Source organism: Falco naumanni, chromosome 13 (genome assembly GCF_017639655.2).
Source record: "Falco naumanni isolate bFalNau1 chromosome 13, bFalNau1.pat, whole genome shotgun sequence".
In the NCBI taxonomy this organism is placed as follows: Eukaryota; Metazoa; Chordata; class Aves; order Falconiformes; family Falconidae; genus Falco; species Falco naumanni.
In genome coordinates this window covers 27282952-27310056 of record NC_054066.1, presented here as the reverse complement: position 1 = coordinate 27310056, position 27105 = coordinate 27282952, and the positions used below count along the sequence as shown (strand labels likewise).

Genomic DNA, 27105 nt, shown 5'->3' with positions numbered 1-27105 from the left:
CAGAAACTTCTTCAAAGCAGGAGGGGTGTGAAACAACGGTCACGCACTGCTTGGACAACCTTTAATCCCATCTGGGACAGCAACAGCAGCAAAAGTCACTTTCCCAGGAGGGCGAGCCAGATGCGGCCACAGCTCTCGGGGGGACTGGCAAGCTGCTGGCGGGGCCGTGGGGCAGGGAGACACAAGAAGCTGATGTCTCCTGCTGTCCTGTAACCCCACTGCCACATGCTTTCTTGTCTCTCAAGAAGGTAACCAGTACTCCAGAAGGGGGTGGTTATCTTTGTCATGGTTTATCACTGAACTCTGCTGTTGTCAATACCCAGATGCACAAAGGGAGTCCAGATAAATGAATTGTTGCCTTATCTTGGCTAGGAAGACTTCTGGAGTTACCAGAGAGAAATGGGCTCCATGCAAGAAGCAGTTTGTGGTAAGATAACTTGCTGATGTTATAGCTGTGGTTTGGTATTTCAGGAGTAAATAATTAAAATTACTTGGGTATGGGTTGACTCGTGCACTGTGAGAGGACAGCGCTTCTTTTGATGCAACATTGATCGTTTTTGTGTGATTATGAGAAAATTATGACAAGTTCAGTAATATTTAATTTGGAAATTAGCCTTTTCTGCTTTAATATTCAAATGCTCATCCTGGCACACTGCCACTTGTCCACATCTCTGCCCCAGAGTGCAGTAATCCATCTGCGAGAATTGTCCCAATTCCGGCACGCACATTCCAGGGCTGTGTGAGTGTGATTTGCAGTTTGTATGGTTCTGCTGGTTGTTACTACACCCTACTGTACCTCTTTTACAGTGGCTTAAATAGTTGGGTTATTTTTTTCCTAGTAATTAGGGAAATTAAATTCTAGAAATGGAGCATTGCCTTGGTAAGAGGTGAAGGGAGGCAGACACAATGCATCGTATTCACAGTCCTCCTTGGTATGTGCTGTGTGCTCGCTGGGCAGGGCTAATTCTGCACGTACAATATCAGGACAACATCTGTCCTTTGCAGCAGAAACTTCCTGCCGTGGAGATTGGAGTGATTTCCCTTTACATAACAATTTTAGTTGTAGGCAAGTTTCTAAGAGGTACCTCTGTGGAGGCACATTTCTCACACCTTAGTTTTTGCATGCTCTTGATTATTGCTGTTTGCTCTTTTGGAAGGTTTATCTAAAACGGAGCCTTTATAAAAATGATTATTTAAATTATATTAATAACATTTTTCACTTGATAAAACCTTTAGGGCCTTTTTACCTTTAACCATAACTGTGTATGAATCATTGTAAGTGAAAAGAATAATTTTTTTTTGCTGAATTTGCATCCAATGTAAGAATCTTAAATTATGGCCAAATAACAGCAATAATAAAACTTCAGGAAAACACCACTGTACTTAAAAATCCTTGAGATTTCAAAACTTCATAAACTCAATGTCTCATTTTTCAGGGAATTCCATGTAGATGAAGTCAGACACTCAGATGATGGCCTGTCTCTACAAGTGACTGGTTTGAACCCAGGTGCCGTGAAGATGTGTGGGAAAAGCAATGGCAGTGCATCCCTGCCAGCTGCCTGGGACTGTTTTGCCAGTCTTTTCTAGAAAGATCAAAAGAAAGGATGGAAATAGAGCTTTCTCGTTCTTCTGTTGAGTAAGCAGTCAGGCAGGAGCCACTGTAAGGTGTTCTGGGGGTATGAAAAGGACTGGGAATATCACGCTTCAAATAAGTTAGCACCACATTTAGTCACTGCTCACATAAGCAGAGTTTAGTTGGCAGCTGATCATTGGAGATGTCTGTATCCCACTGATGATCCTCTGAGCTATAAACTGCTGCTACCCTCTTGGAAGCTTTGCGTTTTAGTTCATGTGATAAAAGGTGTGCATGAAAATAACTTAGAAGTCGGCCTGTTAGATGTGCAGAGTCACTGGTGGCAATGCTGATCCCTGTTTGCTGTGCAAGACCGCCACTCGGGAAAAGGTCCCTGGGAAGCTTTTTTTTAATAGTCTTGGGTAAAGGCTGCCTGGAGGGGCTTCAGGGGGAGTCTTCTAGAGGTTCTGGGCGTGTGTGTGTGTAGTTGCCCTCAGTAATGGATTTGGGAGGTGATCCATGAAATTGGCCAGGAAACCTTTACAGCAGGATAAATGCTAGCTTTGATTAAATGAAATTAAGAAAATGAATTTTGAACAAGGGAGGTGTGGTGCTGGCCAGCTGAGCCCAAAGATTTCTTGGCGTTTAATTTAATGATGCATTTGTACTTTCAGGGTGGATGCAACTGGAACTGGTTCATCTCCCTTTCTGCTTTCGTTTCATTTATCACTGTTGGATTATTGGTCCTGTTTACTCTTAACATAGTCCTTTCATTTGCTTTCTTTGGTGTAAAAACTTCCAGCTGCTGTGCTCAGCCTGAACTGCAATTAGCATAGGGTAATAATGGAGCAATTAACTAAAATTAACATGGAGTAATAATGAAGCAGGAGAAGAGAGTGCCCTGCCAAGGTGTTTTATAAAGAGCCCAACACTATACCCTTCACGATGGAGTTGGTGCCCATATGCTGTACGCACCGAGCCGTCTGCTGGAGTTACTGGCAGCCCTCCGAAATGCCACCCTCCTCCTGCAGCTTGTGGCTGTTACAGCAAGTGGTGCTCCCGTGTTGGTGTGCAGATGTAATCAGATGAAAACCTCTTTCCATCGTGTATGAACGGCTTCACCTACAAGGAAAATGTTTTCGGAACTGGAGCAGAGTTTCTTTCCTATGCTGTGGTGTGGTCTCAAGCTGTCGGAAGTAGTATCCCACCTCCTCTGTCTTTCAGCAGGGGAAAAATGTTTCTGTTCACTGCTGTGTGCCAAAAATGCTTTGAAATCCCCTGCTGGAACCCACTAATTTTGAATATTAAGTAGGTAGAGTTATTTGAGCTTTTCTAGTAGAAAGGAGAAGTGAAAAGGGTTGGGAAAATCTCAAAAAGCTTTTTGGCAGAGAGAGGTTGTTTTCAGCTGTCTCTTTCCTTCCTGGTGAATACCTCTTGCCCAAAAACTTTAGAATTCAGTAAGGAAGCTGAAGAACACATACAAAAAAAGTGTTTTCACTTAAGTAAGTCTGCCGGGACCCTCCCAAAGAGAAACTGCTGCTCTTTTCCTCCCTCTTTCGAGCACCTCCTGCACAGCTAAACAGAGATAACCGGAATAAGGAAGAGAAGTGCTTTGCAAGAATCCCACCATGAGAGGTCAGTGGAAATTCCCTCTTCCTGAACAAAGCTGTTTGCTTGTTCTGTTTGCTTTAAGTTAAATGTTTAAATAGCAACATTGTATCGGGGTGTGTGCTTCTTGAGATATGAGACCCAGCCTTTGCATACCTGTAAGGAAGTGTTTTCTCTCATACTCCAAAAAGCAGGTCAGTTGTGTTTGGTGCCATTGGGAACAAATGACCTTTCTGAGAAATTAAAAAAAGAAGATGACGTTGGAAACAGGATTGATGGGGAGATGCCGTGGCATTTACATCGTGACATTATCTAGTAGAGTCTTTTGAGGATAGGATATTGGGAAGTATTTTTGGGTCAAGCAGCAACTTCCTAAGTAAATATTTCAACTTTTTCACCTCCCACATTTGGGCTGTTACTTTTATTCTATGAAAGCAATCACAGAAATTTGCACAGGTACTCAGTGTTTTTTGTCTCCTCCACTGCTTTATTACTGTAAGTGTGATTACAGCTGGGTACCTCATATTTGCAGGTTAGCAGCTGTGATTAAACTGATACAACAGCTAAGCCTTTGGCTCCTGTATGAGCCTAAACGACTCAATTGTTGTGCCACCAGCATACACAGGTATTCATTGCCATAATTTGAAGCACATCAGTGGCTGTCTGCAAGAGAATTCAGGCGCATCCATGATCTGCTTGTATTGGCAATATGAACAAATGCCTCAGGTGTGAGCCAGCACCTGAACACAGCTAGGAAGTGGGATATGATGAACATGGCCTCTGACAAGCAGGAGACCTGTGCATCCCTAAGAGTTGCCTTCAGTACCTCCTGAGCAGGTCCGCAGAGCAGGATCTTCGATGAAGTTTCTAGTATTTTTCTTTTCTTCCCCCGCACCACCAGAGGGAGGAGAGGTCTTGGGCTGGAGGATGACCATGGCAGTCCACACAGGGGTTTATTTAAGGGGGTCTGAAATGTTACCCTGAAACATTTGCAACAAAATAGCCTGTCTGCCATGGTGTCAGCCTGGCCCACGCACATCCTGGGTATTTATGAACAAATAGAAAACACAGGAAGAGCAGAGTCATGCACTGAAATGTTATTTCTGATGAATAAAATTTTATTTTTCTCTGAAAAAACTGCATACACATGTTCAGATCTGTTCAACCGTCAAAACATGTCTTAGTTTCCAAACAGTGTTCTTTTAAGCATGCAGGACCCCACTGCAGCTTGGTAAAGAAGTTATGAGTTGGGTTTTTATAATCCTATAACTGTGCAAACATAATTTGAAAGCTATTTACATTTTGCACCTCTCACTTCTAATAACAGTAGCATCAGCTGTTAGATACATGCACTGTATAGCTATAGCTTATGATTTGGCATTCACATTTGATTTAGGTGTAGAGTGAAAACCAAACAAAACTTCCATTGTTCAAGAAACTCCCTACAGGCAATTATAATAAATCTAATTTCTTCTTTATAAAGGAGATCTCTTTAAGCACTCGGACTTCCCTGCAGTTATGAAAATATTACTTCAACTGTTTTCTGGATTGTCTTCCTCTGGTGCAGACATGCACTTTGCTTGCCTTGGTGAATGTGAGCAGAAAGAAAAGATGTCTCTGTTTTTATCAGAGAAGGCAGAAGTACACTGAAACAGAGCCAGTTCTGTGTCTTTCTGTCATTTTCAGTAAACTGCAAGATTACCTATAGTATGTTTTTACTATCTTAGACTATCTAAACTCAGATGAAGCAACTTTGATGCAAAAAGTTGGATTCAAGTTCATACTCTTATTACTTTTGCTTCTCATTTCCTCTCCCATCCATTAAATAACAGAAGTCAATAGCCAGCCAGATATTAATACTCAAATCATGCTGTATTATATTCATGTCTTTACGTTCTCTAACCTGGGTCAAAGAAGGCATGGTATGTTTTGCCACTGAATTCTGTTGGCAGAACTTCTTAGTGCATAATGAGGATAGTACCGCTCCTCACAGCCATCATAAACGGTCTTTGCTGTTTTATACGTGCCAGTGTGATTAAATTAGGGTGCTGAAAGTGGGAGCCGGTTGAGTATTAGGTAAACGTGGCATTCAAGTGATGTTTTCCATTATCTCACAGCAAAAGCTGCCCTGTGTTTCATTTAATGGGAACTGTGCAGCTAGTAGTCAGTGCATTATTCTGCTTTTCAGTTACGGGAATTAAGCAAGCTTATTTTGTAAGAGAAAATGGTATTTTCACAGCTGCAAAAATGCCTCAGAATTAATACATGTAAGTGAAGAAGACACTGCATCTCACAAGTTGCAAGAGCTGCTGTTCCCTACTCAGGCAAATTCAGTTCACGACGGAAGCCGTGCTTTCAGGCTGCTCTCCAAATATCTGGGAGAAGAACTCAAAAGCCAGGCGGACATGGATGGGGACGAAGACATAAGCCGTGTACACCACCATAGCGAAAACAGTCACAGTGATGGTGTGGAACATGGATCGCTCCCAGGGCTCCAGGACGTAGCTGCAGGTGATCAGTAGGTACTGGTAGTACAGCCAATAGATATAGTCCTTCACATGCTTAATATCCATCTTCAGCTTTCAGTGGTTTTGAGAAGATGACCTGTAATGAGAGAGAAGTCTGGATTACAGCTGCAGTGGGAAGTCATGGAACTAAACAATGATGCAATGACCATAATTTCAAATTTGATAATGTGTGTAATTGTTACATAAAATAAAGTTCAAATAGAAATAATGCATCAGTGCCATCACCAGCCTCTGCTGCCACGGAGCAGCGGAAAACAATGTTTATCGCTAGCGCCTGCTGCTTGCAGTTATTGAAGCAGTATCAGTTAGGCACTTTCACTTCCTACGTTCTGATTATGAGTGTGTTTTGCTATTCATTTTGCAGTAGGAATTAAAACTGCATTAGCTTACAAAGGCACAGGGTACATGTGGAAGTAAGGGAGACACATTTAAAAGGGTAGGTTTGGGGCCAGCTTCCACAAAGGTGGATGGCAGACTCATATGCTCTGAAATAAAGATGAGATTAAAAGAACTGCTCTGCAAAAACTCTGCTTCTGGTATTCATTCTTATTCTGCAATTGTTGGGAATAAAGAAAAGACAAGCTATGAAAGGGAGGGAAAAAAGTAATCTCAAATAGCAGAAGTTTTTGCCACTCATTCCAAAGAAATAAGATACATTACTAATTAAAAGAGTATTTAATGCCAGTTACAAGTCTAGGAAAGGTTTTTCTCTTAGGTAACACCTTTGTGCATTCATTGTTCCCTTCTCCATGCAGAAAGAACAGCTGAGCAAGTATTAACTAGGAAATGGGGTTTTCCTTCCACTGTTTTTTGTTAAAATTGCTTTTCAGTATTTTACGTCATCTTTAAATTCAGGCTAAAAACATCTTGGAGAAAACACAGAGACAGAATGATAAGCAACTTCATGAGGCTCCGTAGAGAGACTCCTTTATTTTAGGGATTGAGTTTAAGGTCACACAAGCTGACCAGGTCAGCTCACAGTAAAAGGGAACACAGTGGACTTTAGTCCTGTTGGAAAACCTTCCAATGTATTATTTCGTTCTACACTTCTGTTGCCTAAAATGCCTGGAACAGAGATGCTTGGACACGTCACATCCCTCCGGTGTTGTGTTTGTAGTGAGTTTTGGGCAAGAGAAATTTTCTGTCCCTCAAGGCAACAAATACTAAGGTAGCACTGGAGAATTTGCAGTGTGTGATTAAAATAACGGTGGGCCACTGATACAGGCCAAATATATTACAATATTCAGTGGTTTACTGCCTCTGGAGTCTGTACAGTATATTCTGGTGGTATGTGGGCATTTTCTGAAGGGAAGACAAATTGCCAATAAAAAGGATCCCTGGTTTGTTTTGTAACAGCTTTACTTTGGTTACTGATGTGTAAAAATTTTGTCCAGTGGATGCACTGTTAAGTGCACACACCTTGACAGACCGTATTTCTCCATCTTGCTTCCTTTAGATCACCGGTATGGCCAGTTCAGCATTCCCCCGTTACCTTGCAAATGGAGCATCCTGCCAGACTAGCTTACACCTCGCCTGCTGGAGATGCTGTAAGGTAGATTTTTGCCCCTTCTTCTTTGGGAAGGCAACTAATGCAGGCTTACTCTAAGTGTGGCAGACTTCTGATTGAATTGGCACCCCGAGTGTCCAACGTTGTTGATAAGGGAGCTGACTATCTTTGTTTCCCTTCCTTCCTCCGTGTGCTGGCCTCTCTCCCAGTGTTTCTCCTCCTGTCCCTCGGCTTCCTGTCCAGATCTTGCATCTGTTCCCCTCTTGCAGCTCAGCTCTCAACACCCCCATGAATGCAACCTCTTTGCTGGCAACAAGCACAGTGAAACTGTAAACACTGTGCATTAAAAAAGGGAGGGAGGCTTGTTTGTGTTAGCAGATTTTATGCAGATTTTGATGTACTTGCCCCATCGCCCACCCAGCCTTTACTTTCTACCAGCCCCTCTTCTGTGTCCTCCAACCATCAGTACCTTCCCCCAATATATCTTTTTTCCCCTCCTTCTCCCAAAGCAGTCCGTTCCCTTCGCTTCCATCTTCCCCGTATCTCCTAGACCAAGAGGCCACCTATAATGCTTTTGCAGGGCAGATCACTTCCATTTTAAACTTAACAGTGACTGTCTTTGCTGTGAACAGCTTCACTTGCAAGGGTACAGGCTGGTGAGGAAGGCCACCATTGGTTTCTGTCCTGGTATGAATGGAAGATGATTCCTTTCAGAAGATTTGTTTTAAGGCAGGACTCAAGAGAGGCCTTAAAGCCTTGTAAATATTGCAAAGCCTGTAATAAAAATGGTACAGCTGGCAAACTGTGACTCACTGGGAGCCAAAAGTGTCTCTATTTATACTTTCTGCAAAAAGAGCAGCATTTTTCAATGAAGAGGTTAAGCCCTTTCCTATACAATTGAAAGGAAAACGATAAGGGCCCTCTCATACTATCTAGGATTATGGTATTTACACTGGGGTTATACCTGTGCTAGTTAAACTCATACCTTTCTAGGGTAAATATCTGTTAAGCCTGACCACCATGCAGAGAAACTGCAAGGCTGGAGCGCTTGCTGTGGATGTTGAAGGCTATAAGGTTATCAGAGCGGTGCTGCAGTGGTTTTGAGGGGAGAGATCCCAGGCTAATGGAGCTTTCTGCCCACAGCGGCACATACACTTGTATATCTCAATACAGAGCTGATATAAGGAACAGCCAACAACAGGAAAAAAATTCCCCAGGCTGAAATTTTACTGATATTAGACCAGTCTACCAGGCTGCAGACTCACCACTATCACTTATTAGACGGTGCTGTCTTGGAGGGAAGCATGAATAAAGTATGAAGTAATTAAAATAAGGAGCAGACCTTCTGATTTATTCCAAAGACCTTGTTACACTTTCTCTAGCCTGGGGATTGCATTTCTATTCAGCTCGGTGGCCAAGTCCTAGCAGCCAGCCTGTGCTTTTTCAGTTCTTCCAGTTCACGGCACAGGGGGATAACCCCGTCCCCCAGCACTCAGGCACACCGGTAAGGGGACTCCCTGGACTACCAGCAAGGACGTAAGCAGTCTTAATGCAGAGGATACACGGTCTCCAAATGAATGACAGAGGCTGAGATAAGTAAAAGAAAACCAGTCACATTACAGTCATTGTCCTCACCGCTAAACACACTTCCACTGCATTTAACCTACCCAGAGACTCCGTTAGCAGGACTGTCTTGGAAATGCAGCAAATGTGAGGGGTATCTTGGGATAATGCAATTCTAGATGCATAATTTATAAAAGGAAAACACAGGATGGAAAGAATAAAGAGCCATCTTAAACCAGCTGCTGAGTCAATGAGATACAAGAATCCACTGCGTTACTGTGACATAGATACCTCTCCTGAAGGTACCCCATTTGCATTAATTCAGGGCCAGTTTTAAGCATAAGCAATAGCCCAAAGCTCCAGAGATCTCAGGCAGCCTTACCACCCAGGCCAATTACCTTCTAGCAATAACTAAAGGGAATGGCAGATGAGGAGATAAACTTTTGAGGCTAAAAATTCTGTATTTTAAATAGGACTTGTCCTAGAGAGTGTCTACTTACATTTTTAAGCATTACTGATTTTTATTACATTAGTGCTGCAATCAGTTGGTGCTCTGAGTTTAAAGGGTCTTGTGTTCTTAGCTCATCATTTCTCAATATTCCAGCACAGGAGATAATTTGCTATTATGCAATTTTAACTTAGCACTCATTTGTCTACAAATTTGAATTTAAGTATTCAGTTGTGTTGTGGAAATGCCTTCCTGTTTAGAGGCCACGGGACTGTCACAACCAGCTATGAATAAAATTAATACAATTCAGCTTCTAAAGCCATTAAGCAATATTCAAATTATTTTCAGCAATTTCACCTCCAAGCAAAAAAAATCAAGAAGAGAAACCTGTAAAGCAGCTTTTATTGTTTCAAGTGGCAACCTATTTTTCTGGCTTGTTGACATGTCTCTGATTAGGGCAGCTGAAAAAGATAAATCATCATAAAAAATATCCCAGGTTTCATTTAAAAGCATGCCTAATCTCAAAAAAATTTATTAATAACTGTAGTTCCCAGCATTGGAGCCTAGTGATTGGAGTTGTAACCTGAAGATTCCAGCGTTAAGTACTTTACTAAATCATTTCTGCTTTGAGCAACAGGGGTTTGGGGACTTTGTTCACACTAACACTCTGCGGCTCTGGACAGCATCTAGCAAAATGCATCTGCTGGGAAATTCCTGTGGAAAGAAACAGTCTTGTAGGGAAACTGGGGTAGACTGGTTTCCAAAGAATGCTTGAAAAACACCTTACACCCTCAGCAGGAGAGTTTGGTTGACTTATACAGAGAAAAAGTGTTTCCAACATACATTCAGGTCTAGATAAGTTTATCTAGAGTGGGGAAAACAAACCCTGGAGCTGGAGATAGCCCCCTTGAATGTAAAGTAGGGCCAAGTGTTCTAAACAAGGTAGGAAGGAAAACCAAGCAAACAATAAGTCCATCCCCAAATGCAAATATTTAATTGGCCATTTGCTAAATAATTGCTGTGATAGCACAGAAGCAAGAGTTGGTGGGTGTTGCAGAATCCTAAGGGATTGCACTCATGCTGGAGCTTAAATAAAATCCTGCCACAAGCCCCTGCAGCTTGTGTTTGGTCTCATATGTAGAACACCTACAACATGCAGGCTCCAAATGGCAGGTGTGATGAGGGAAAGTGCAATAATTATTTTCAAGTTGTCCGATATGTAAGTAATTTCACCTATTAGAAGAGGAATGGGTAGTCATCCCCCTGGGAATGGAAATCTCTCTCCTTTCTGCAAGTTATTTATCTGTAGTTGTTATTACTTATTTGTAACTTTACTGTGTTAAGGGTTTGTTCTGCTGTTACTCAGAATATCCAAATTGATCCAATGCACCAGTCTTGTCCCTCTTAATGCTAACATAACTCTGGGATGAACCCATTGATTTTATGTAGAAGGACAAACATTTCTGTAAGTGCAAAGAGAACGACAAAGGGATTCACATTCCCAGTCCATCATGCCTTTGCTTTAATATGTTTTATTCAGTGAGCACCAAGCATAGTGCATAAGGAATGAAATACAGGTCCTGTGGACCAGCAACTGGGAAGAAATTTAGATGAGGCAGCAGTTAAAATTGTGCAGAGAATCTGAACACCAGCATTTCCCAGGGACACCATCTCAGTCTGTTCCTCTATTGCATCTGTGCTGCTCAGATTCCCCATACGCAGCATGGCCTGTGGCCATATAGCATCAGCTCAGCCTAGAAAGCTGCCTATTACCTACTGACAAGCAGAACCCTCAGGTCACTGTAGTACTTAACACACGGATGTTTAAATGTACCCTAAAGCTTGTTTTCACAGGGAGGTAATGCCAGACAAAGAATGTCAATGAGGAGAGCAGCAGTAATCACAGCATAGCTCCCACTATGGACAAGTATGCACCAGTAAAGACATCTTTACAATAGATTTTAATAAATAACTCTAACTCTGGAGTAAAAAATGTACAGCAGCAATCAGGCTGTCTCTGGTTTCTCAGCATTCATCTTCCCAAATCAGCACCTCATCGCATGCTCGCCCATACATTACTGCCAGCCACTGTGCTACAGGAACCGTGAATTCTTCTTTCTTATGTGTTCTTGTCACCATCCATGCAACACCAGAGTGAAGTTCAGAGCTGGTAAAATTTTGTTGCTTGAACATGACTCAGACATTTTGCATGTGGGTGAACATGGTTTGACTGTGCCTGTGGGGGTTTTTTTTGGAAAAAAAATAATCTTCCAGGAGTAGAAAAATACGTGAGGAGTGGACGCGGTAAGGCAGAAAAGGGAATGGCATTTTCAGCCACATTTCTGCTTTACCTTGTTCAGAAGAATGAACTCCAGCAGCTTCCTCATCTGTAAACGCTAACCCTCTTTCCTGCCGAACTAAGTGGTAGCATGTAGGTGCTATTTTGTTTCTTTTAAGTGTAAACAGTTACATGGTGCCTACAAGACCTAAGAGTCTAGCAAATACCTTTTGCTGTTGGCAGAAAGACTTCCTTTTACCTTCCGCAGCTTCAAACAAGGCAGCAAAACACTCATCAAGTTGCTCTACAGGAGTGGCAATGCCACACCTGCACAAAACCTGACCCAGACTTTCACAGTGCCAGCTCTGAACACCAACCTAGTCCTTATGTGCATGCTTCTTCAACAGCTCTTCAGTAATCCTGCAGTGCCAAGCATTAGTTTGGTGCTATAGTTTAGCTAAATCTGTAACTGGAGCAAATGGATTCTTGTCAGACTCTCCACCCAGACTGCAGAACACCCAGACGATTTCCGAAATACCATTTGCTCCTTCAGTCAAGTTATATACACAGATTGAGCTTATGATGGCCTGCAACAACATGGGCAGTAATTTTAAGCTTGGTATATAAACTATTTACCCTCAAGAATGGAGAGGATGATCTATAGCATCCATAAGGACCTGATTTGGAGAGAGGCTCCCAACCATTCAAGTTGAATGCAGTTAATGGTTAGACTGATTTCATGCCTTAACTGCTGCCTGAAAAACTGTAGGCTGCTCCAAGCAAAAAAACCCAAACCCATGTTAAGAAAAATAAACTCCCCCTTAACTCTGAAGCCTGGCTAATTTATCGGCGCACTCGCTTTTCTCTATTCAGGCACAGAGAAAGGAGAAGATACAGCTTCTGTAACAAAAACACCCTTGGAGCAGCTCTGTCCCATTTTCTTCCAAGGCCAAATTAATTTCTCAAAGAATTTTCTGTTCTTCCCTCCTCTGAAATTTCCTCAGTTATTTTCTTACATAACTACCTTCTTACAATTTATGCACAGACCCTTTCCTTTCCAGCTTTCTCTGGGCTGGGCATGTTCTGGGCTCCAAGTCCTCCCCCTGTGACAGGACTTGCACTGTGGAACAGAACTGGCCGTTGTTAAGTGCTGCCAGAGAACAAATGTGAATTGGCAGGTTGAAATCTCAGAGCAAGCTTCCCCTGTATTTCCAGGGTAAGCATAGTTTACTAACATGGTTTTGGACAGAGCTGATTCCCAAACAAGACCTCAAATCTGTGACTAGAGACCAGCACCAGGTTTAAGTTGCAAATACTTAAAAATTTAGAGTTTTTGAAGGGCTGTTCCAGGAGGTATCCAAGAGCGGTTTTGGCTTTGCTCTTGGTGACAAGCCTCCATTCCTGTGAGACTTTTCAGGTTTGGGATATCAGCTAGATCCTTCAAGGGGACTTAAAAGACTCTAAAGTTCAGAAGGTTGTGTAAACACATCACTCTATAAATAAAATAGCTAAGATTTTTTGAGCTCTACTAAAAGATCCTTCAAATGCAGTTCTTGTTTTGTTCAGACGCCTTTGGTTTGCTCTGAGTCATTTCTGAAGCAGCTGAAAATAGTAGCTGGTCTTGGGTTATATGTACCACAAGAAGGTGAATACTGTCATAGTTACGACAAGTTATTAGTGAAAAACAGGTACTAAACTCTTGTGCAAGTGCATCTCCTTTGATATCTAATGAAAGGAAGCAGTATTGCACCATGCCAGTTATTGCTCTAAAAAGGGGGGAGGGGGAGCATAAAACCAAAGTGAGATACCTGCAACAGATAAGCAAAAAGGAAGATTCATATTTTTTCCACAGAAACTGGTTTAATCCCATCTATGCAATAAGGAACAGCTTCCTTCACAGGCCACTTCGTCCCTATGAGCCAACAGCTTTGAAGGCAGAAATCTTGGTATAGCAGGATACCCCTGAAATCTGGGAGAGCCAAGCCGCCCTTCATTTTTTGGGGGGGAGAACACAACAAGAAATACTCCTGTCAGACAGCAGGGCAAGACAGAGCTTTTCAAAGTTGCAACATGCTGCTGTGCTGATTTCTCCTGAAAAGCAGTAGGAGCTGGGGTACGTAGTCTTTAAATAGAGCAGATGGCATGGGTGAAGAGAAAGGAGGAGGTCTCTGGAGTGACCTGCTGACATCTTCAAGTGCTTTGTACATGCCTATACGCCCACGCATGAGGCAGTGGGAGCTGTGGGAGCAGAGCTCCTGCTAAGCAGGGGAAGGTGGGTTCCCCTCCACAGGGACATGACCAAGCGTCACATCACAGCCCAGCTGCATGGGCTCCTCTCCTTCGTGGCACCGGTTTGGAGAATACTCACTTGGCTCTACACCAGGACAACGGCCAGGCTTGCGGTACACAACTGCTGCACAAATAAAAAGCTCAGCAAAAACAGGATTGGCAGAACACAGTGCAGAGCAGCAATTGCTTTTCCCTATCAGCCAGCTGGAGCACCCAAGCCTTGCTGCTGTTCGCTACATCACTTGTCCTGGACACTTTTTGGGCACAGGGGTGACGGAACAAGTATTCCCATGGCCCTGAGCTGCTCCCCAGGCAGTCTTCCACCACATCTCCTATTACTGCTGAAACAACATACATGCTCTGTGCAGAGCTTCCCCATGTTACTCCGCCAAAACCACACCATCTAGAAATCACTCCATGGACTTGCAGAATCGCTCTCAAGATAGAGTTATTTGTGCCATACTCATGATATTCATAAACAGAAGATAAGCATCCCAATTCCTAAAGCATTTTAAAAGACACAGTCCAAAATGTACCACATGTGCTGATCAAGCAGAACAGCAGCATTTACTACAGGATTTCTCCTCCATTGTATCCCAAGTCAGCTTACACAACAGAGAGGTACTCTCGCACCTACTTCATACTGCAGGATTACTGGAAGCAACCAGCAACTCTAAGAAACCCAAAGAGCAGAGACCTGCAAACAGCAAGTATTGCCACCACACCAGTACAAATAGCACCTTCACCTTCACCACCCCTCCCCACCTCTTTCAACCTTTTTAATTCTAGGCATTTGCCTTGTTTTCAGTGACTCCCTGCTAAGGCAAACCACCTTCCCAACAGCTGTATGAGCAACAACACCTGGAAACCTGACTGCAGATCTCCAGCAACAAGTCCAGAGAGACCTTGCTGGAGGCCATAGGTAGCACCACCAGGCACCTTGAGGAAGGCAGACAGCAGATCTCGGAGGCTTTCCTGCTGCCACCCCAGCTCCAAGGCCTTTGCTCCAGCGCTTCTTACCGAGCTGCCGATGGCAGCGCAGAGTGCGCGGCTCCGCTCGGCCAAGGTCACCGGCCCCTGCATTTGGGGAAGCCCCGGGACCGGGACGGTGCCGCCGGGGGCCCTATGGCGAGCGCGGCAGGGGGTGGCTGGCCACGGCCCTCACCTCCGCTCCGCTCCGCCGGGCTCCGCGTACCGCCGCTCCCAGCCCAGCGCTGCCCGCCCCGCCGCTTAAATACCTACCGCCCCGCTCCGCTCCGCTCCGCTCCGCGCCCCGCCGGGGCCGGTCCCCGCCGCCCCGCCCCGCTGCCGCAGCCGCAGCTGCGCGCCCCTGGCCCTTGCGCCCGGGCGGGCGGTGCGGAGCCGTGCGGGGGTGAGGGGCTGTCACGGCCGGGCCGCGGGGCGGGGTGCTGCTTCCCTGCGGTGCGGCTGCGGCGGCATCTGCCGAGGGCACTTGCGTAACGCGCGCGGTGTCCCCGCCGCAGGAGCGGGAGCGCTCCGGGGAGCCGGGCACCGGCCCCGCCAGCCCTGCCCTGCACAGCTGGCGCCGGAGCGCCGTGCGCTCGCCCTAAACGCTTTGTGTTCCACCCGTGCTTTGCAACAGATAAGCTCCTAACGCGGTTTGGAACGTAGCTGGGGGAGGGTGGGCGTGCAAGGGGTGCCCGGGGGTGCTGGCAGGTGCCTGGGAGCTCCCCAGCTCCGAGGGGCTGAGCGGGAAGGACCTGGTCCAGCGTGGCTGTGGGAAGCCAGCGTGTAGAGAGGGACGTGGTGACAATGCCTCAGATGAGGTGTTTCCGGAAAAGAGAGAGACCGATGGACAAGTGCTGACAAGACTTTATCTGAAATCCTGTGAATACTGCGTGGCACTGCTCACCACAAGGCTTAGATTTCTTCGCTTTTCTGCCCTCAGTATAAACCCCCCCCATGATTTAGTGTCCTGCTCCCTACCAGAGAGCGGCAGGAGAACTGAACTTTGCCATATAAATGAGAGATAAAAGTAATAGAACTGCTTCGTTCACTGTTTTCCCCTCAGGCTGTGGGATACCAGGTACAATCTCATTCACTGAGCAAAGCAGTTGCAGAGACCTAATCTTGACAGGCTGATCCTATTTCTCAGCCTTCAAAACTGTTACTATGTGACACTAATTAAGCGATAAGCGAGTGGCATTAAGAAGGGTTGGGTTTTGTCTCGTGTTGCTTCACTTAAGATTATGGTTTTTGCTGCTGGGCTATGGCTTCAGCTTTGGGGCCAGCGGGGTAGCGCCGCCTGACATGAGGGATGCCTGAATCGCTCCTGGTGACCTCTCCAAAATGAGCTTTGCCAGTGTAGTGTCTGCACCTAAACCCTCACACTTGTACTGCAGCATAATGCACAGCTCACGGAGAATGAGCAAATTCCTGGCCAGGTACGTGGCCACAAGGCAGCATCCCGTTTAAATGGACACATCAAATGGCTTGTAGCGGGTGTGCTGGCTCCGAGAGCAGTGTGACAGGCTCAGGGAAACATCTGCAGTTTTCAGGGGAGCAGGGGGGCTGCAGGCATGGCTGTGTGGGCTCGGGCACGTTGTTTGGATGCGCTGCCAGCCTAGATCCAAATTTCTGCAGTGCTGGGAACAGCTGGTCGTCCTGCTCTGCCCTGAGCTGTTGAAGGAGCACGGAAGCAGCTGCTGTACAAAGCCTTCCTGCAAAAACTGCCCAAGCCAGCCACACCTGGGCATTGGGACATGCTGTGTTTTATATATGCAGCAGGAGGTACAGAGAAACTCCCGTTGCCTTTCAGAGCAAAAATCCTTAACTTCAGCCCCCTAGGTGTGAGAATGGGGGTGTTGCGAGTGTGGTCCGAGCGTGGGTAGGAGCAGGGCTGTCTCTAGTGCCAGGCCCTTGCCTTGTTGGGCAGCAGGCAGCTCCCACAGCCAAAGATTGCCTGAAGCCACTCAAGTGCTGTTAGGAAGGACCATTCCCAAAGAGCGTGGGAACTCATGGCTGTAGCATCGTGTGCCTGTCCTCAGCTGTGGCACAGAGCCACCCAGCCCTGCCCCTCTCCCTGCCTGCCCCTTTGGGGGCACGTGCCCTTCTGTGGCAGGGGGGTGAGCTGGGCTGAGGGAGTCATCAGCTGAAAAATAAGTTTATTTTGCCGGTGTCTCTCCATGCCACAGAGGCAAGAGCAAATGGCCGGGGGCAGCACAGGGATGTGGCAGGTGAAGAGTTGTTTAGCCTGGGGAAAAGGGCACTCTGAGGGTTTGGCCACAGGCTGTTTGGCTGTAGGCACCGTGGTCTGTTTGGCTTGTGGTTGTGCTCACGCTGCAGAAGAAGCCACACGCACACCCATTCCAAAGGCAGCAGGTACTGCAGTGAGCCCAGAGGCTGGAGCTGGTGTTGTTCTCACAATTAGAGCTGCTTTTTACAATGAGGTGGGAACTGTAAGACAAAGACGTGGTGTTGGTAAATTGTGTAGTTTTCTGTGCGACAAGCTGCCTCTTAAAGATGTGCCTCTGCAGGTGAGGTGAAGTTTGCCCGTTCTCTGCAGCTGTGCAGTCTAGTTTGTTTAGATCATGGCTTCACCTTGCCAGAGGTGACTGTCACCACGGCTCTGCATGCAGAGTCATGGCTGCACCCCCAGTGGGGACCTCCCTGCAGAGAGGGGAGGCTCGTCCCTGAGCGGGTGGCTGTGGGAGCTGGGGTCACCTCCAGCTCAGCGGGGCCACTGTATTGCTGTTCTGGCACTGGCTGGTGTCTTCTGAACCACAGACAGCCATAAAGGAATGCAAACTGTTTCAAGGGCCAGATGTAACTGCTGTTATTTAAGTTATTCTTTTAATATTTGAACACATTTTAATGGTCCTTTAAAAATGCTCTTTCCTCAATTAATAGCTTTAAAAGGCACTTACACAAACAAAGCTGCCCAGGCAGCAGAGGGGCAGTAAGGATGTGACGCTTTCATTCCCAGCTCATACAGTGAGAACAGTGCCTCTTTCTTCTGCTGCTATTTTTATGGATGTTGACTGCAGAACTGATGCTTGCTTATCTTTGATCTTAAAAAATACTTATGCAGAGGCTTTGTTTTAAACTTATAAACAGTTGTACCCCTTTCTAGCTCAAAGCAGAGCTCCCATCGGTCCTGGAGTACTGCGGAAGCCTGCCTTGTGTCTGTGCACGTAGCTTAGCTTGGTAAAATACCTGGTGCTGAGTGGACAGTACATGAAATGGTCAGAGTGTTTATGCAATTGATATAGCAGCAGGTAGATATCACTTACAGCAATCCTATACAAATACTTGCAAAAACATTCTCGGTTATCAGAGTGCTTGCTCCATGCAACAGCTTTAACTGTTGTTAGGGCATTTTTTGAAGGGGAGTTTACAAATAACTTTCCCACAGTCTCATCATCATCCTGATGATCTGTTACTGTCCTGATTCACTGGGTTCCACTGATGGTTGCATTAGAATCATAGAATTGTTTATGCTGGAAAAGAACTTTAAGATAATCGAGTCCAACTGTTAACCCAGCGCTGCCAAGCCCACCACTAAACCGTGTCCCTCAGCACCACATCTACATGCCTTTTAAACGCCTCCAGGGATGGTGACTCCACCATGTCCCTGGGCAGCCTGTTCCCATGCTTGACCACCCTTGCAATGAAGACATTTTTCCTAAACCTCCCCTGGCACAGCTTGAGGCTGTTCCCCCTTGTCCTGTTGCTAGTTATCTGGGAGAAGAGGCTGATCTCCACCTGCCTACAGCCTCCTTCCAGGCAGCTGCAGAGAGTGACCAGTTCCCCCCTGAGCCCCTTTTCTCCAGGTTGACCCCCCCCAGCTCCCCCAGCCGCTCCTCACAGGGCTTGTGTCCCAGCCCCTTCACCCATTAGGTGCACTTGCCAATTTTTCTAAGATGAAGGTTCAGTGTGTATACAAATGCTTCACACTTGTCTTTTGACACACGCGATCTGATCTTATCAAATGGAGGAGGATTTGCCTTACAATGAATTGCAGGTTTGCTGGTGATCAAGTCTTGTTTGCCTTAAGACCAGACAGGGGCCCTGCCAAGCCCTGCTGGTGTTTCAGGGGCTAGTATTTCCAGAGGGAGGAACTCACCGAGGAGGATGGGCAGAACTGCCTCCTGACTGAATTCAGGATTAATAACTCTGGTGAGGAGTGGGACAGGATTTAATCTAAAGGAGGCTGTGTTGTGATCTGTCACGTGTTGCTGCTGAGAGAGGGAAGGGTCTTTCCCTTCACCTGCTGTTTCTCCCTGAGCTACCCGCTCCTGTGGGTCTCCTCCACTCAGCTGACCCAGGAGAAGCCTGCTGGCTCACACCTTGGAAGAAATGCAAAGCAAAGCAATGACACAAGAACAAAAAGAAAGTGAGCAAAAACCAGGAAACAAAAAGTTAACTTTTCTACTAGACCAGCTGGAGCAGCCGGGGTTTGAAAGGGAGACACTTCGTGTGGTCACATAAATGCATGTAAAAAGCCCATCTAACCCCCTTCCCAGCAGTGCGTGGTGAGCCCCGAGGCAGGTGCGGATGTGCCGGGTTTGGGGGCTCCCTCCCCCACTGTTCGCCCCTCTCTGCAGGAGCTGTGGTGGTGCCTGGGTTTGCTCGGCTGCCCTGAGATGTGCATCCCCGTGTCCCTCATCCCTCACATTTACCAGCACAGCCCCTGCTGTAGGTGCTCCCAGGGCTGTGGAGGCCCTTCCACCCTGAGCAAAGGAGCCGAAAAGTCTTCCAATGCCTTAAAAACAGGCCTATACAATAAAAGATGAGTAACACTGATAAACAAGTACTAGCCTTCACCTCCCTTGGGGTTGCCAGCCTCTTGCCCCAAACCTGCTTGAACCTCAGGCTTCTCCGAGTTTTGTGCTTGCCATGGTAAAAATCACACCACAGTTGTTACTGGTATAAAGGATATAAAAAGAAGGGAGTTTGTTTCCTTGTCTCCCCGGGAGTTAGTGTTCTGCTCCCTTCCTTGTTTTATATCTGTGGATTTGTGTTAATTATTACTGGGGATTTGAATGTTGGATTCCTGCAGGAAATACACAAATTACCCCCTTGAGGCCAGAATAAGATCACTTACCTGCCGTAAAGGCTAACAATAACATTTAGAAAGTCAAAACTACAGTTTTTGAATATTTCATGAGTCTTTAGGCTCTGTTACACCCTGCTGCAGAAATACTTGCCGAGAGGCAAGTTTCTTTTCAGCTTGGGTCAGTGGCTGGCTGGATTGCACACCAGGGCTGTCCAGGCTCATTTCCATCCCATTGCCTTCTGCTGGCTCCTGCAGCTTGCCTTTGCCCACAGGACTTGGATACAACACATGGATGTTGAATTTGGGCAGGAGCTTAGGTGACACTGCTGTGAAGATGATCAGTGGGCTGGAGCATCTCTCCTGTGGGTACAGGCTGAGAGAGTTGGGGTTGTTCAGCTGGGAGAAGTGAAGGCTCTGGGGAGACCCTGTAGTGGCCTTCCAGTGCCTAAAGGAGCTGACAGGAAAGCTGGAGAGGGGCTTTTTACCAGGGTGTGTAGTGATAGGACAAGGGGGAATGGCTTTAAGCTGAAAGAGGTAGATTTAGGTTAGACATTAGGAAGAAATTTTGGCCCAGGCTGCCCAGAGCAGCTGTGGGTGCCCCGTCCCTGGCAGGGCTCAAGGCCAGGCTGGACGGGGCTCTGGGCAACCTGGGCTGGGGGGAGGTGGCCCTGCCCGGGGCAGGGGCTGGAACTAGGTGGGCTTTAAGGGCCCTGCCGACACAAACCAGTCTGTGATTCTGTGATGCCACGACTTTGATAGCAGTTGCTTTCTTGCCAGGGAGCACCATTTTGCAAACAGACCGTGTCGCTGCATGTTACAGCTGCGTTGCTGCTGCCCGTGGGCACAGGGGTTTCTGCAGTGTCCCTGCCCCTTGTCTGCTGCTGGTGATTTCACTCACACGTGCAGGCTTCATCCATCCTAGAAGGTAAACCACCGGGCTGTGAGGCCGCTTGTTAGGGATTAAGTCGACTCTGAGGGCAGAAAGGGATGGATGTTCTAAAAATAAAGACCTTCATTTGTTAGCTGTCTGCGTTTGTGTCATAGTCAACGTGTGTGCGTTGGGTATTTGTATGCAAGCTTTGAATGTCAAGTATTTACTAAGTCATGTCCAATTGCCACGGTGATGCTTTTATTAACTCTACTACGTAGTTTGCACCTGTCTTCTACATATGGTAGATATTCTGTCTCGCAAGCAAGTCTGAAATTTCATTTTCTTTCATGTAGTCTTATTTTGGATAAGTATATTTTAAGTGCAGGAGGAAATTAACTGCAGGGTCCTCTGCAGGTCTGGTTACCAGAGCAGACCTGAGGATGTTCCTGCAAACCTAGCAAAACAACAGTCCTGAGCAATTTTCTTTTTGCAATAGTGAGATATCTGGGTGTATTTTTTCAGATCTTGCCTAGCTGGTCACTTAGTGGAAAGAAAACTTCCGGACTAATGCAAGGTTTTGTTTTGTCTGAGTTTGCAGAATATACCTGTGAAACATCCCTAGGCTGGGATGCTAGGCAGAGGTGATGCTCTGGCTAAACCTTTGATTATTGTCCTAATTAGGTGTTACTCTTCTCTTGTGGTCCTGTTGAAAGTCACAGACCGATCTCCTGACAAAACTGCAGTTAAAGTCAACCTGACAAATTGGAGAACAACCTTTTATCTAATTATAGGGCTGATTGGATAAAGCAATCACCTATGTGGGGTGTGTATGACAACCATTTGGTTGGGTGATTATCTCTCCACTTTTTTTAGATAAACTTGCTATAGATTGGTTTATAGCTTCTATTTTGGAAATTAGTGTTAGTGCAAAGGTGCCTGTAAAGCGGGAGAGGCTGTGCAGGGCACCAGGCAGATGCTGGCTGGCAGGACGGTTATGAGATCCTGCCTTGTGATGCAACTTCTTTTGGAATTTTGTGCAGGGTAAGATCCATTGTCTGGTGTGAGAAATTACGTTGCATGGGAAACTGCTTATATGTAGCATACAGCGAGTTTGTGATTATTTATAAGCAGCCTGTCACCTGTCCTCATAAATATCAGAACTAACTGGTGTTCTGGGTAAATTCCAGCTGGGGTAACTCTGCCAGAGGAGAGGCTGGGTGGCATTCTGAGATCAGGTACAACAAGTAATTAGAAGGTAAAGGATTAATCAGCAAGGGCTGGGTGTGTTCTACAGTCTTGCATGAGTCAGATCTTCACATCATTCTGCTCTTGGTGTGTCCCTTGACAATATTAAATTGCTACAGCCAGTTTAATAGTCTGTATAAGCAAGTGTGTGATCTCTTGCTGTAATTGTAATCTTGTTGATGGCCTGTAGAAGATCTGAACATGTCCATAGTCACATCCTCACTCAGATATCAGGTGTGAATATTTGTGCTTGTGGACTAAAAAAGTGTTACTGGAAAATTTATTGTTTCATTGACATACTTGCTACAAAGCTTATTTTTCTGAATAATCATAAAGACAAAACAGGAAGAAGGGTGAACGAAAATCAGTTCAGAGTGGGTTTGGATGAATATTCACAAGTAGGTTTAGTTACTGCAGAATTCTTTCTTTCTTTCTTCTTCAAAGAGTAGCTCATCTACAAGATCTTGATTTCTGATAGGCAAAGCTGCTGTGAGCTTCAGCCAGGGATGTTCATACCTTCAAGATACAAGCCAGTCCTCTTTCCCTATCTGCTGGGTGACCTGCACTATCACCTACCTTCACCAGTAGCTACTGTGGTAGTGAATGCATGGTTTGCTGCTATAACTGCTTCTTGAGCGTTTTAGAGAGTAATGAAGTTGGTTTAGGAGTTTAGAGAAGGCGGCTGTGTTTGGTGGTGGTCTGGAGGGAATCGCCCATTGGACAGCAGTGCCAGCCAGTCTGGCAGCTGCTCTGGGTTGCACCCAGTTGCTGGAGAAGGCTTTCATCTTCATTTTAAAAACACGCAATTCTATCCACTATCTGTTGATCTCCTCATTCTCTTTCACAATGCTGCATGAGTACAGCCAGCCTTGTGATTAATCCTACTCATTCTGATACCAGTTTGCTATGGGAAATGTTCTTAAAATGAGCACTTCTTACCAATAGGTGAGTTGGTTTTATTTTTTTTTCCACCTGTATACTTTGACCATACAGATTCAGCCTTTATTACTGCTCTCAATGGAAACAAGTTTGAAAAAATGTAGGTCTCACAGGTACCTGATATTTTGTGGTTTATCTATTGATCACATCTATTCAGTGTTCAAAAATTCCATTTTGGTCTAGAAGCTGTTGATAAGTTATTCCAGGAAAATGTTTGTTGTATCCTGCTGCGCTTGTTCTGGATGGAGCAGGATGCTCAGGATGTGGAGCGTGACATCCAGGGTCTGTGGGGATGATTAAGGTTTTGGGCTGGGATGTTTGTGCTTCATTTTTGGATGGTGTGGGATGTAAAACCATCCTTGGCAGGGCTGTTGGGAGCACTTTGAGTGCCCTCTTGTGCTAAGCCTCTGGCTGAAGCAGCTGTCCTCCACATTTTCTGAAACTTCCTGTGTTATCCTTCTCCATCCCACCTTCTGCCTCCTCATCCTTGTTTATTTACAGCTGCACCTGCCAGTGTGGAAACCTCCTCCTTTGTCTTTCAGCTCTGCTTGTAAAAATATGCTACATTTCATCACAAGTTCTGGCATATGGCAAAGCTCGTCACTACATTTGCAGTCCAAACCGGGCTCTGTTGCCTCCTTGCAAACAGCAGCTTCTGCTGTAGAAATCCTTCCCGCTGAGGCACATTTTGCTTTTTCTCCCTTTTCAAGGCCTGCCATGAGAGACAGAAAGGAGGTTACTCTGCTCCTGCTCTAAGCAGAAGATCTAAAGAATACTATGTATCTTCTGGTTTATTTATATTTATAATTTATTATTATTATATATTCCCCTGTATTATTCTTTTGCTGCCTCTGCTGCTGCTGGGTGAGGTGCAGAGGAGGGGGCGAGGTTTCCACAGTGGTTCCTTTCAGGAGGTCTTCAGGGAAAATTGGGATAAATATATGTGGGAGAAAGATGGATGGTACTTTGGTGGGTGGGAGTGTAACCCCACAGAGCATGAGATACTCCTGTGTATGGAAGTCCTGTAACAGAGCTGTGGTGGAGCCAGCAGATGCTCTTCCAGCCCCACACTGGTGACTGCAGCCACCGCACAGGAGACCACGGGTGTAACAACCTCGACGTGCACCTCGCTGCCTCTGCAGCTCATCTCTGAGCATGCTGAGGTGTGAAATGAGCCCCAGACCACGATGTTCTTCTCACACTGCCTTTCGCCGGTTGTTACACGGGGAGTTGTGCTTCTAGGATAGTTAATTTTCACCTTGCGTGGGTAATTAGGCATCTATTCCGAATAAATCGGTGGAAATATTTCCCATGACTTTAGTGTTGATCCAAAGTCCCCTGAATCTCGTTTGTATAAAAACAATTCTCTCCCTCTCCTCTGTTGCTTTTTAATTTTTTAAACACTATAAACTCTCAACGAATTTTGAGTCCAGCACACAGACATGGTTTTGTTCCCAGATTTCTTGCTTTCTATCATGATTTTAAGGTTGCAGCACATGATTCTTTAAAACACCGTGACCTGTGCTGTAACTTTTCTTTATTACAAAGCATACATTTGCCAGAGCAAAGAAGAATTCGGGTTAAAGGAAAACAGATATTTCCATTTCCTTATTTCCAAGGGGTGTTGCAACACCTCCTGATGCAAAAGAGCCTGCAAAGGCATATGCATCACTGTGTGTTGACGTTGTGCCACAGAGGAGCAGGACAAGATTCTCTGCTAAATAAAATTTGCTGTTGTGGAGATCTAGAAGCCCTTTGTCTCTTAAGATGCTGTTAACTTGGGTAGTTTCAGGCTGACTGGATTTCACAGTATTAAAATAGGTAATGATTGCAGTGTTTAGGGTGGAATAATAAGCTGAAGACAAAACCTTTTGCTAATGCAAAGCACTTTGCCTTGGACAGGCTGTGTGACAGTGAGACATTGCCATCTCTTGGGCAGGTGCAGCTTGAGCATAGACTTTGTTTAAAACCTACAATAATTAAAAGCCTGGTAGTGTAGCTGAGGACTAGGGAGAGGCTGAGTCTGTCACTGAGTCCACCATCCTGGTATTTTAGTTGATGCTGTTCATATGTATACATCTTAATACTGGCAAGGGCACAATCCAACTCAGAAATCAGAAACATGGCTTATCTCTTTGTGCAAAAATTGTAGCTACCAGGTTGAAGTCCCTTAAATATTACAAGCTGTGAGTAATTTCTTCTCAAGTTATGAGACTGGAAAAATTTAAATATAACTACATTTGGGATTTTTGTCATTTACCTCCTAGAGTCTGAGCCTTTTTAACACAAGGCTCAGAACTGACTTTCTGAAATAAAATCTGCAGTTTTCTGCAATCACAGGGTTTTAAGAGATTAAGGTTTAAGAGTACTAAATATCCTAAGTCTCATGGCAAAACTATGAGGGTTGGCAGTACTGTTGCCTGACTTGCTGCTTGATACTACATCTCCCTTTTTAGAAAGAAGGTTTGTGGGCATAAGCTCCTGATTTTAATTAATTTTTTTCTTTCAGAAGGGAATGTGGCAGGTTATGGAGCTAGAGAGACCCTCTGCGAAATAACTAGATGAAAACTGATAATATTTGGCTTAATCCACAGTGCTGGCATGAAGGTTCTTAGAAAACAACACCTGGCCTTTGCTGGTTAATGGGCTGCTGCTGTGTTAGTGATCCCAGCATACACCTTCGGTAAATGATGCCTGTTGTAATAGTGAAAAAAAAAAACCACCCCAACTTGGCAGCTAGCCAAGTCAATTTTATTTGTCTGTGGAACTTTATGGGAACTTTACATACATGAGAATAATTGCACCTGATCCAAATACAGCAGCAGCTGTATGGCCAAATCTCTCCTTATTGGTAAAATAAAAGGCTAACAAACCAAAAAACCCCTCCAAATGCAAAACAAACAAACAAACAAACAAACAAAATTTTGAATATTTTGAATATTAGAGTATGAATTTTGAAACAATACTGGTTCACTATTTTTGACCAAGTTTTGAACTATAAGTGTTTGGCCTTTATAGCCTGTAGGGTCTTTGCAAAGGAAAAGTGAGAAGCTGCCTCTTTCCTGAAAGAGCCCCAAATACTAACGCCTGTGCTGCATCTGCCAGGTCTGGCATTGGAGTGAGGGTGGTATAGGGGTGTGCACTGCAGGAGGAGGCCTTGGCATGATGTACCCCTGAAAGTGGGGAAGGCAGGTATGTGGGATGAGTGAGACAACAAGCAAGTGAAGCAGTACAACCAAGCATACAAAAAATTGGAGACAATCTAAAACTTTATGGTGCACTCTTCATTCTTTGAGTTCAACCATATGCAATAGGAAAATCTCCTAGAAATACTCCCTTCTACACATATGTGCATGTGTGTGTGTATATATATGTTTATATATATATATATATATATGTATATCCCCACACACTATAGTGCTTAGATGCAGAAACTTCTGTGCTCAGGGTGGTCCAAACAGCCTCTTGACCACTCCAGCGCATCTTTCTCCAGGTGGGCTGTTGCCAGCTCACTGATCCTCTCTCCTTCTTACTTTGGCACATAAATGCACTTTGGATTCCGACTTGCACCCACCAGAAGGCAGAAAAGGCTGTCACCTCTTTAAATTGTTCAGAAAATGCAGTTAAAGTTGGATGTTCATATAAAATCACTCTGACAGTTCATCTCTTTCCTAAGATATTAGCCAAAATACAGTTCTATAGTCCACAGTGTGAGTAGTTTTAAAGATAATTAGATAAATTACAGCTTACAACTGTTTATAGAGATCACTGATTTCTCCCAGATTTTTCACAAACAAATATATAGCCTGAGAGAAAGAAATATTTTGAATCGTTTAGGTATCTATTTAAATATAATCAGTTATAAATTTGGATACATAAAACTGCTGGTTTGTAATATGCCATAGGCATGATGTACCTCCTTTGGGATTATTTTGATCTCAGAATAATTAAAAACGGGGATATACATCATGAAGTGTTGAGTGGCCACTTTCAGCTGCAGAATTTGCTCATGAAGGAACGTGAAGGCAGCACATTACCTCATAGGCAGTAGGTACCGGGTCTGTCTCATGGGTTTCATATATTAAACATGAAAAAAGAGTTTTCAACAAGAACATATAGTTTCCAGGAAGCTGCAATAAGACAGCTGTTGCTCTCTGTGTCTTGCAAATAGTGACAGTGGAGATCTTTTTGTGCTTCTTTTAGGACTGTGCAATATATGCAGTTTTTCTTCTTTATT

General features: G+C 45.0%; 1 protein-coding gene across 2 annotated transcripts; it reads right to left on the bottom strand.

Moving 5' to 3' along the window:
* Positions 1 to 4260: 4260 nt before the first annotated feature.
* SPTSSB (serine palmitoyltransferase small subunit B) lies at positions 4261 to 15354 on the bottom strand. Of its 2 annotated transcripts, none has more exons than XM_040613866.1 (2): positions 15037 to 15354; positions 4261 to 5785 (listed from the first exon to the last, which is right to left on the bottom strand). In XM_040613866.1, the coding sequence occupies exon 2, from the start codon at positions 5752 to 5754 to the stop codon at positions 5512 to 5514; it is 243 nt and encodes an 80-aa protein (XP_040469800.1). In that variant the 5' UTR covers positions 5755 to 5785; positions 15037 to 15354; the 3' UTR covers positions 4261 to 5511. The 2 variants fall into 2 exon arrangements, with proteins under 2 accessions (XP_040469800.1, XP_040469801.1); XM_040613867.1 differs by lacking the exon at positions 15037 to 15354 and adding an exon at positions 14815 to 15017.
* Positions 15355 to 27105: the final 11751 nt, after the last annotated feature.

Coding starts and splice junctions, on each gene's coding strand:
- SPTSSB (XM_040613866.1), bottom strand. CDS start 5,754: ATGGATATTAAGCATGTGAAGGACTATATCTATTGGCTGTACTACCAG.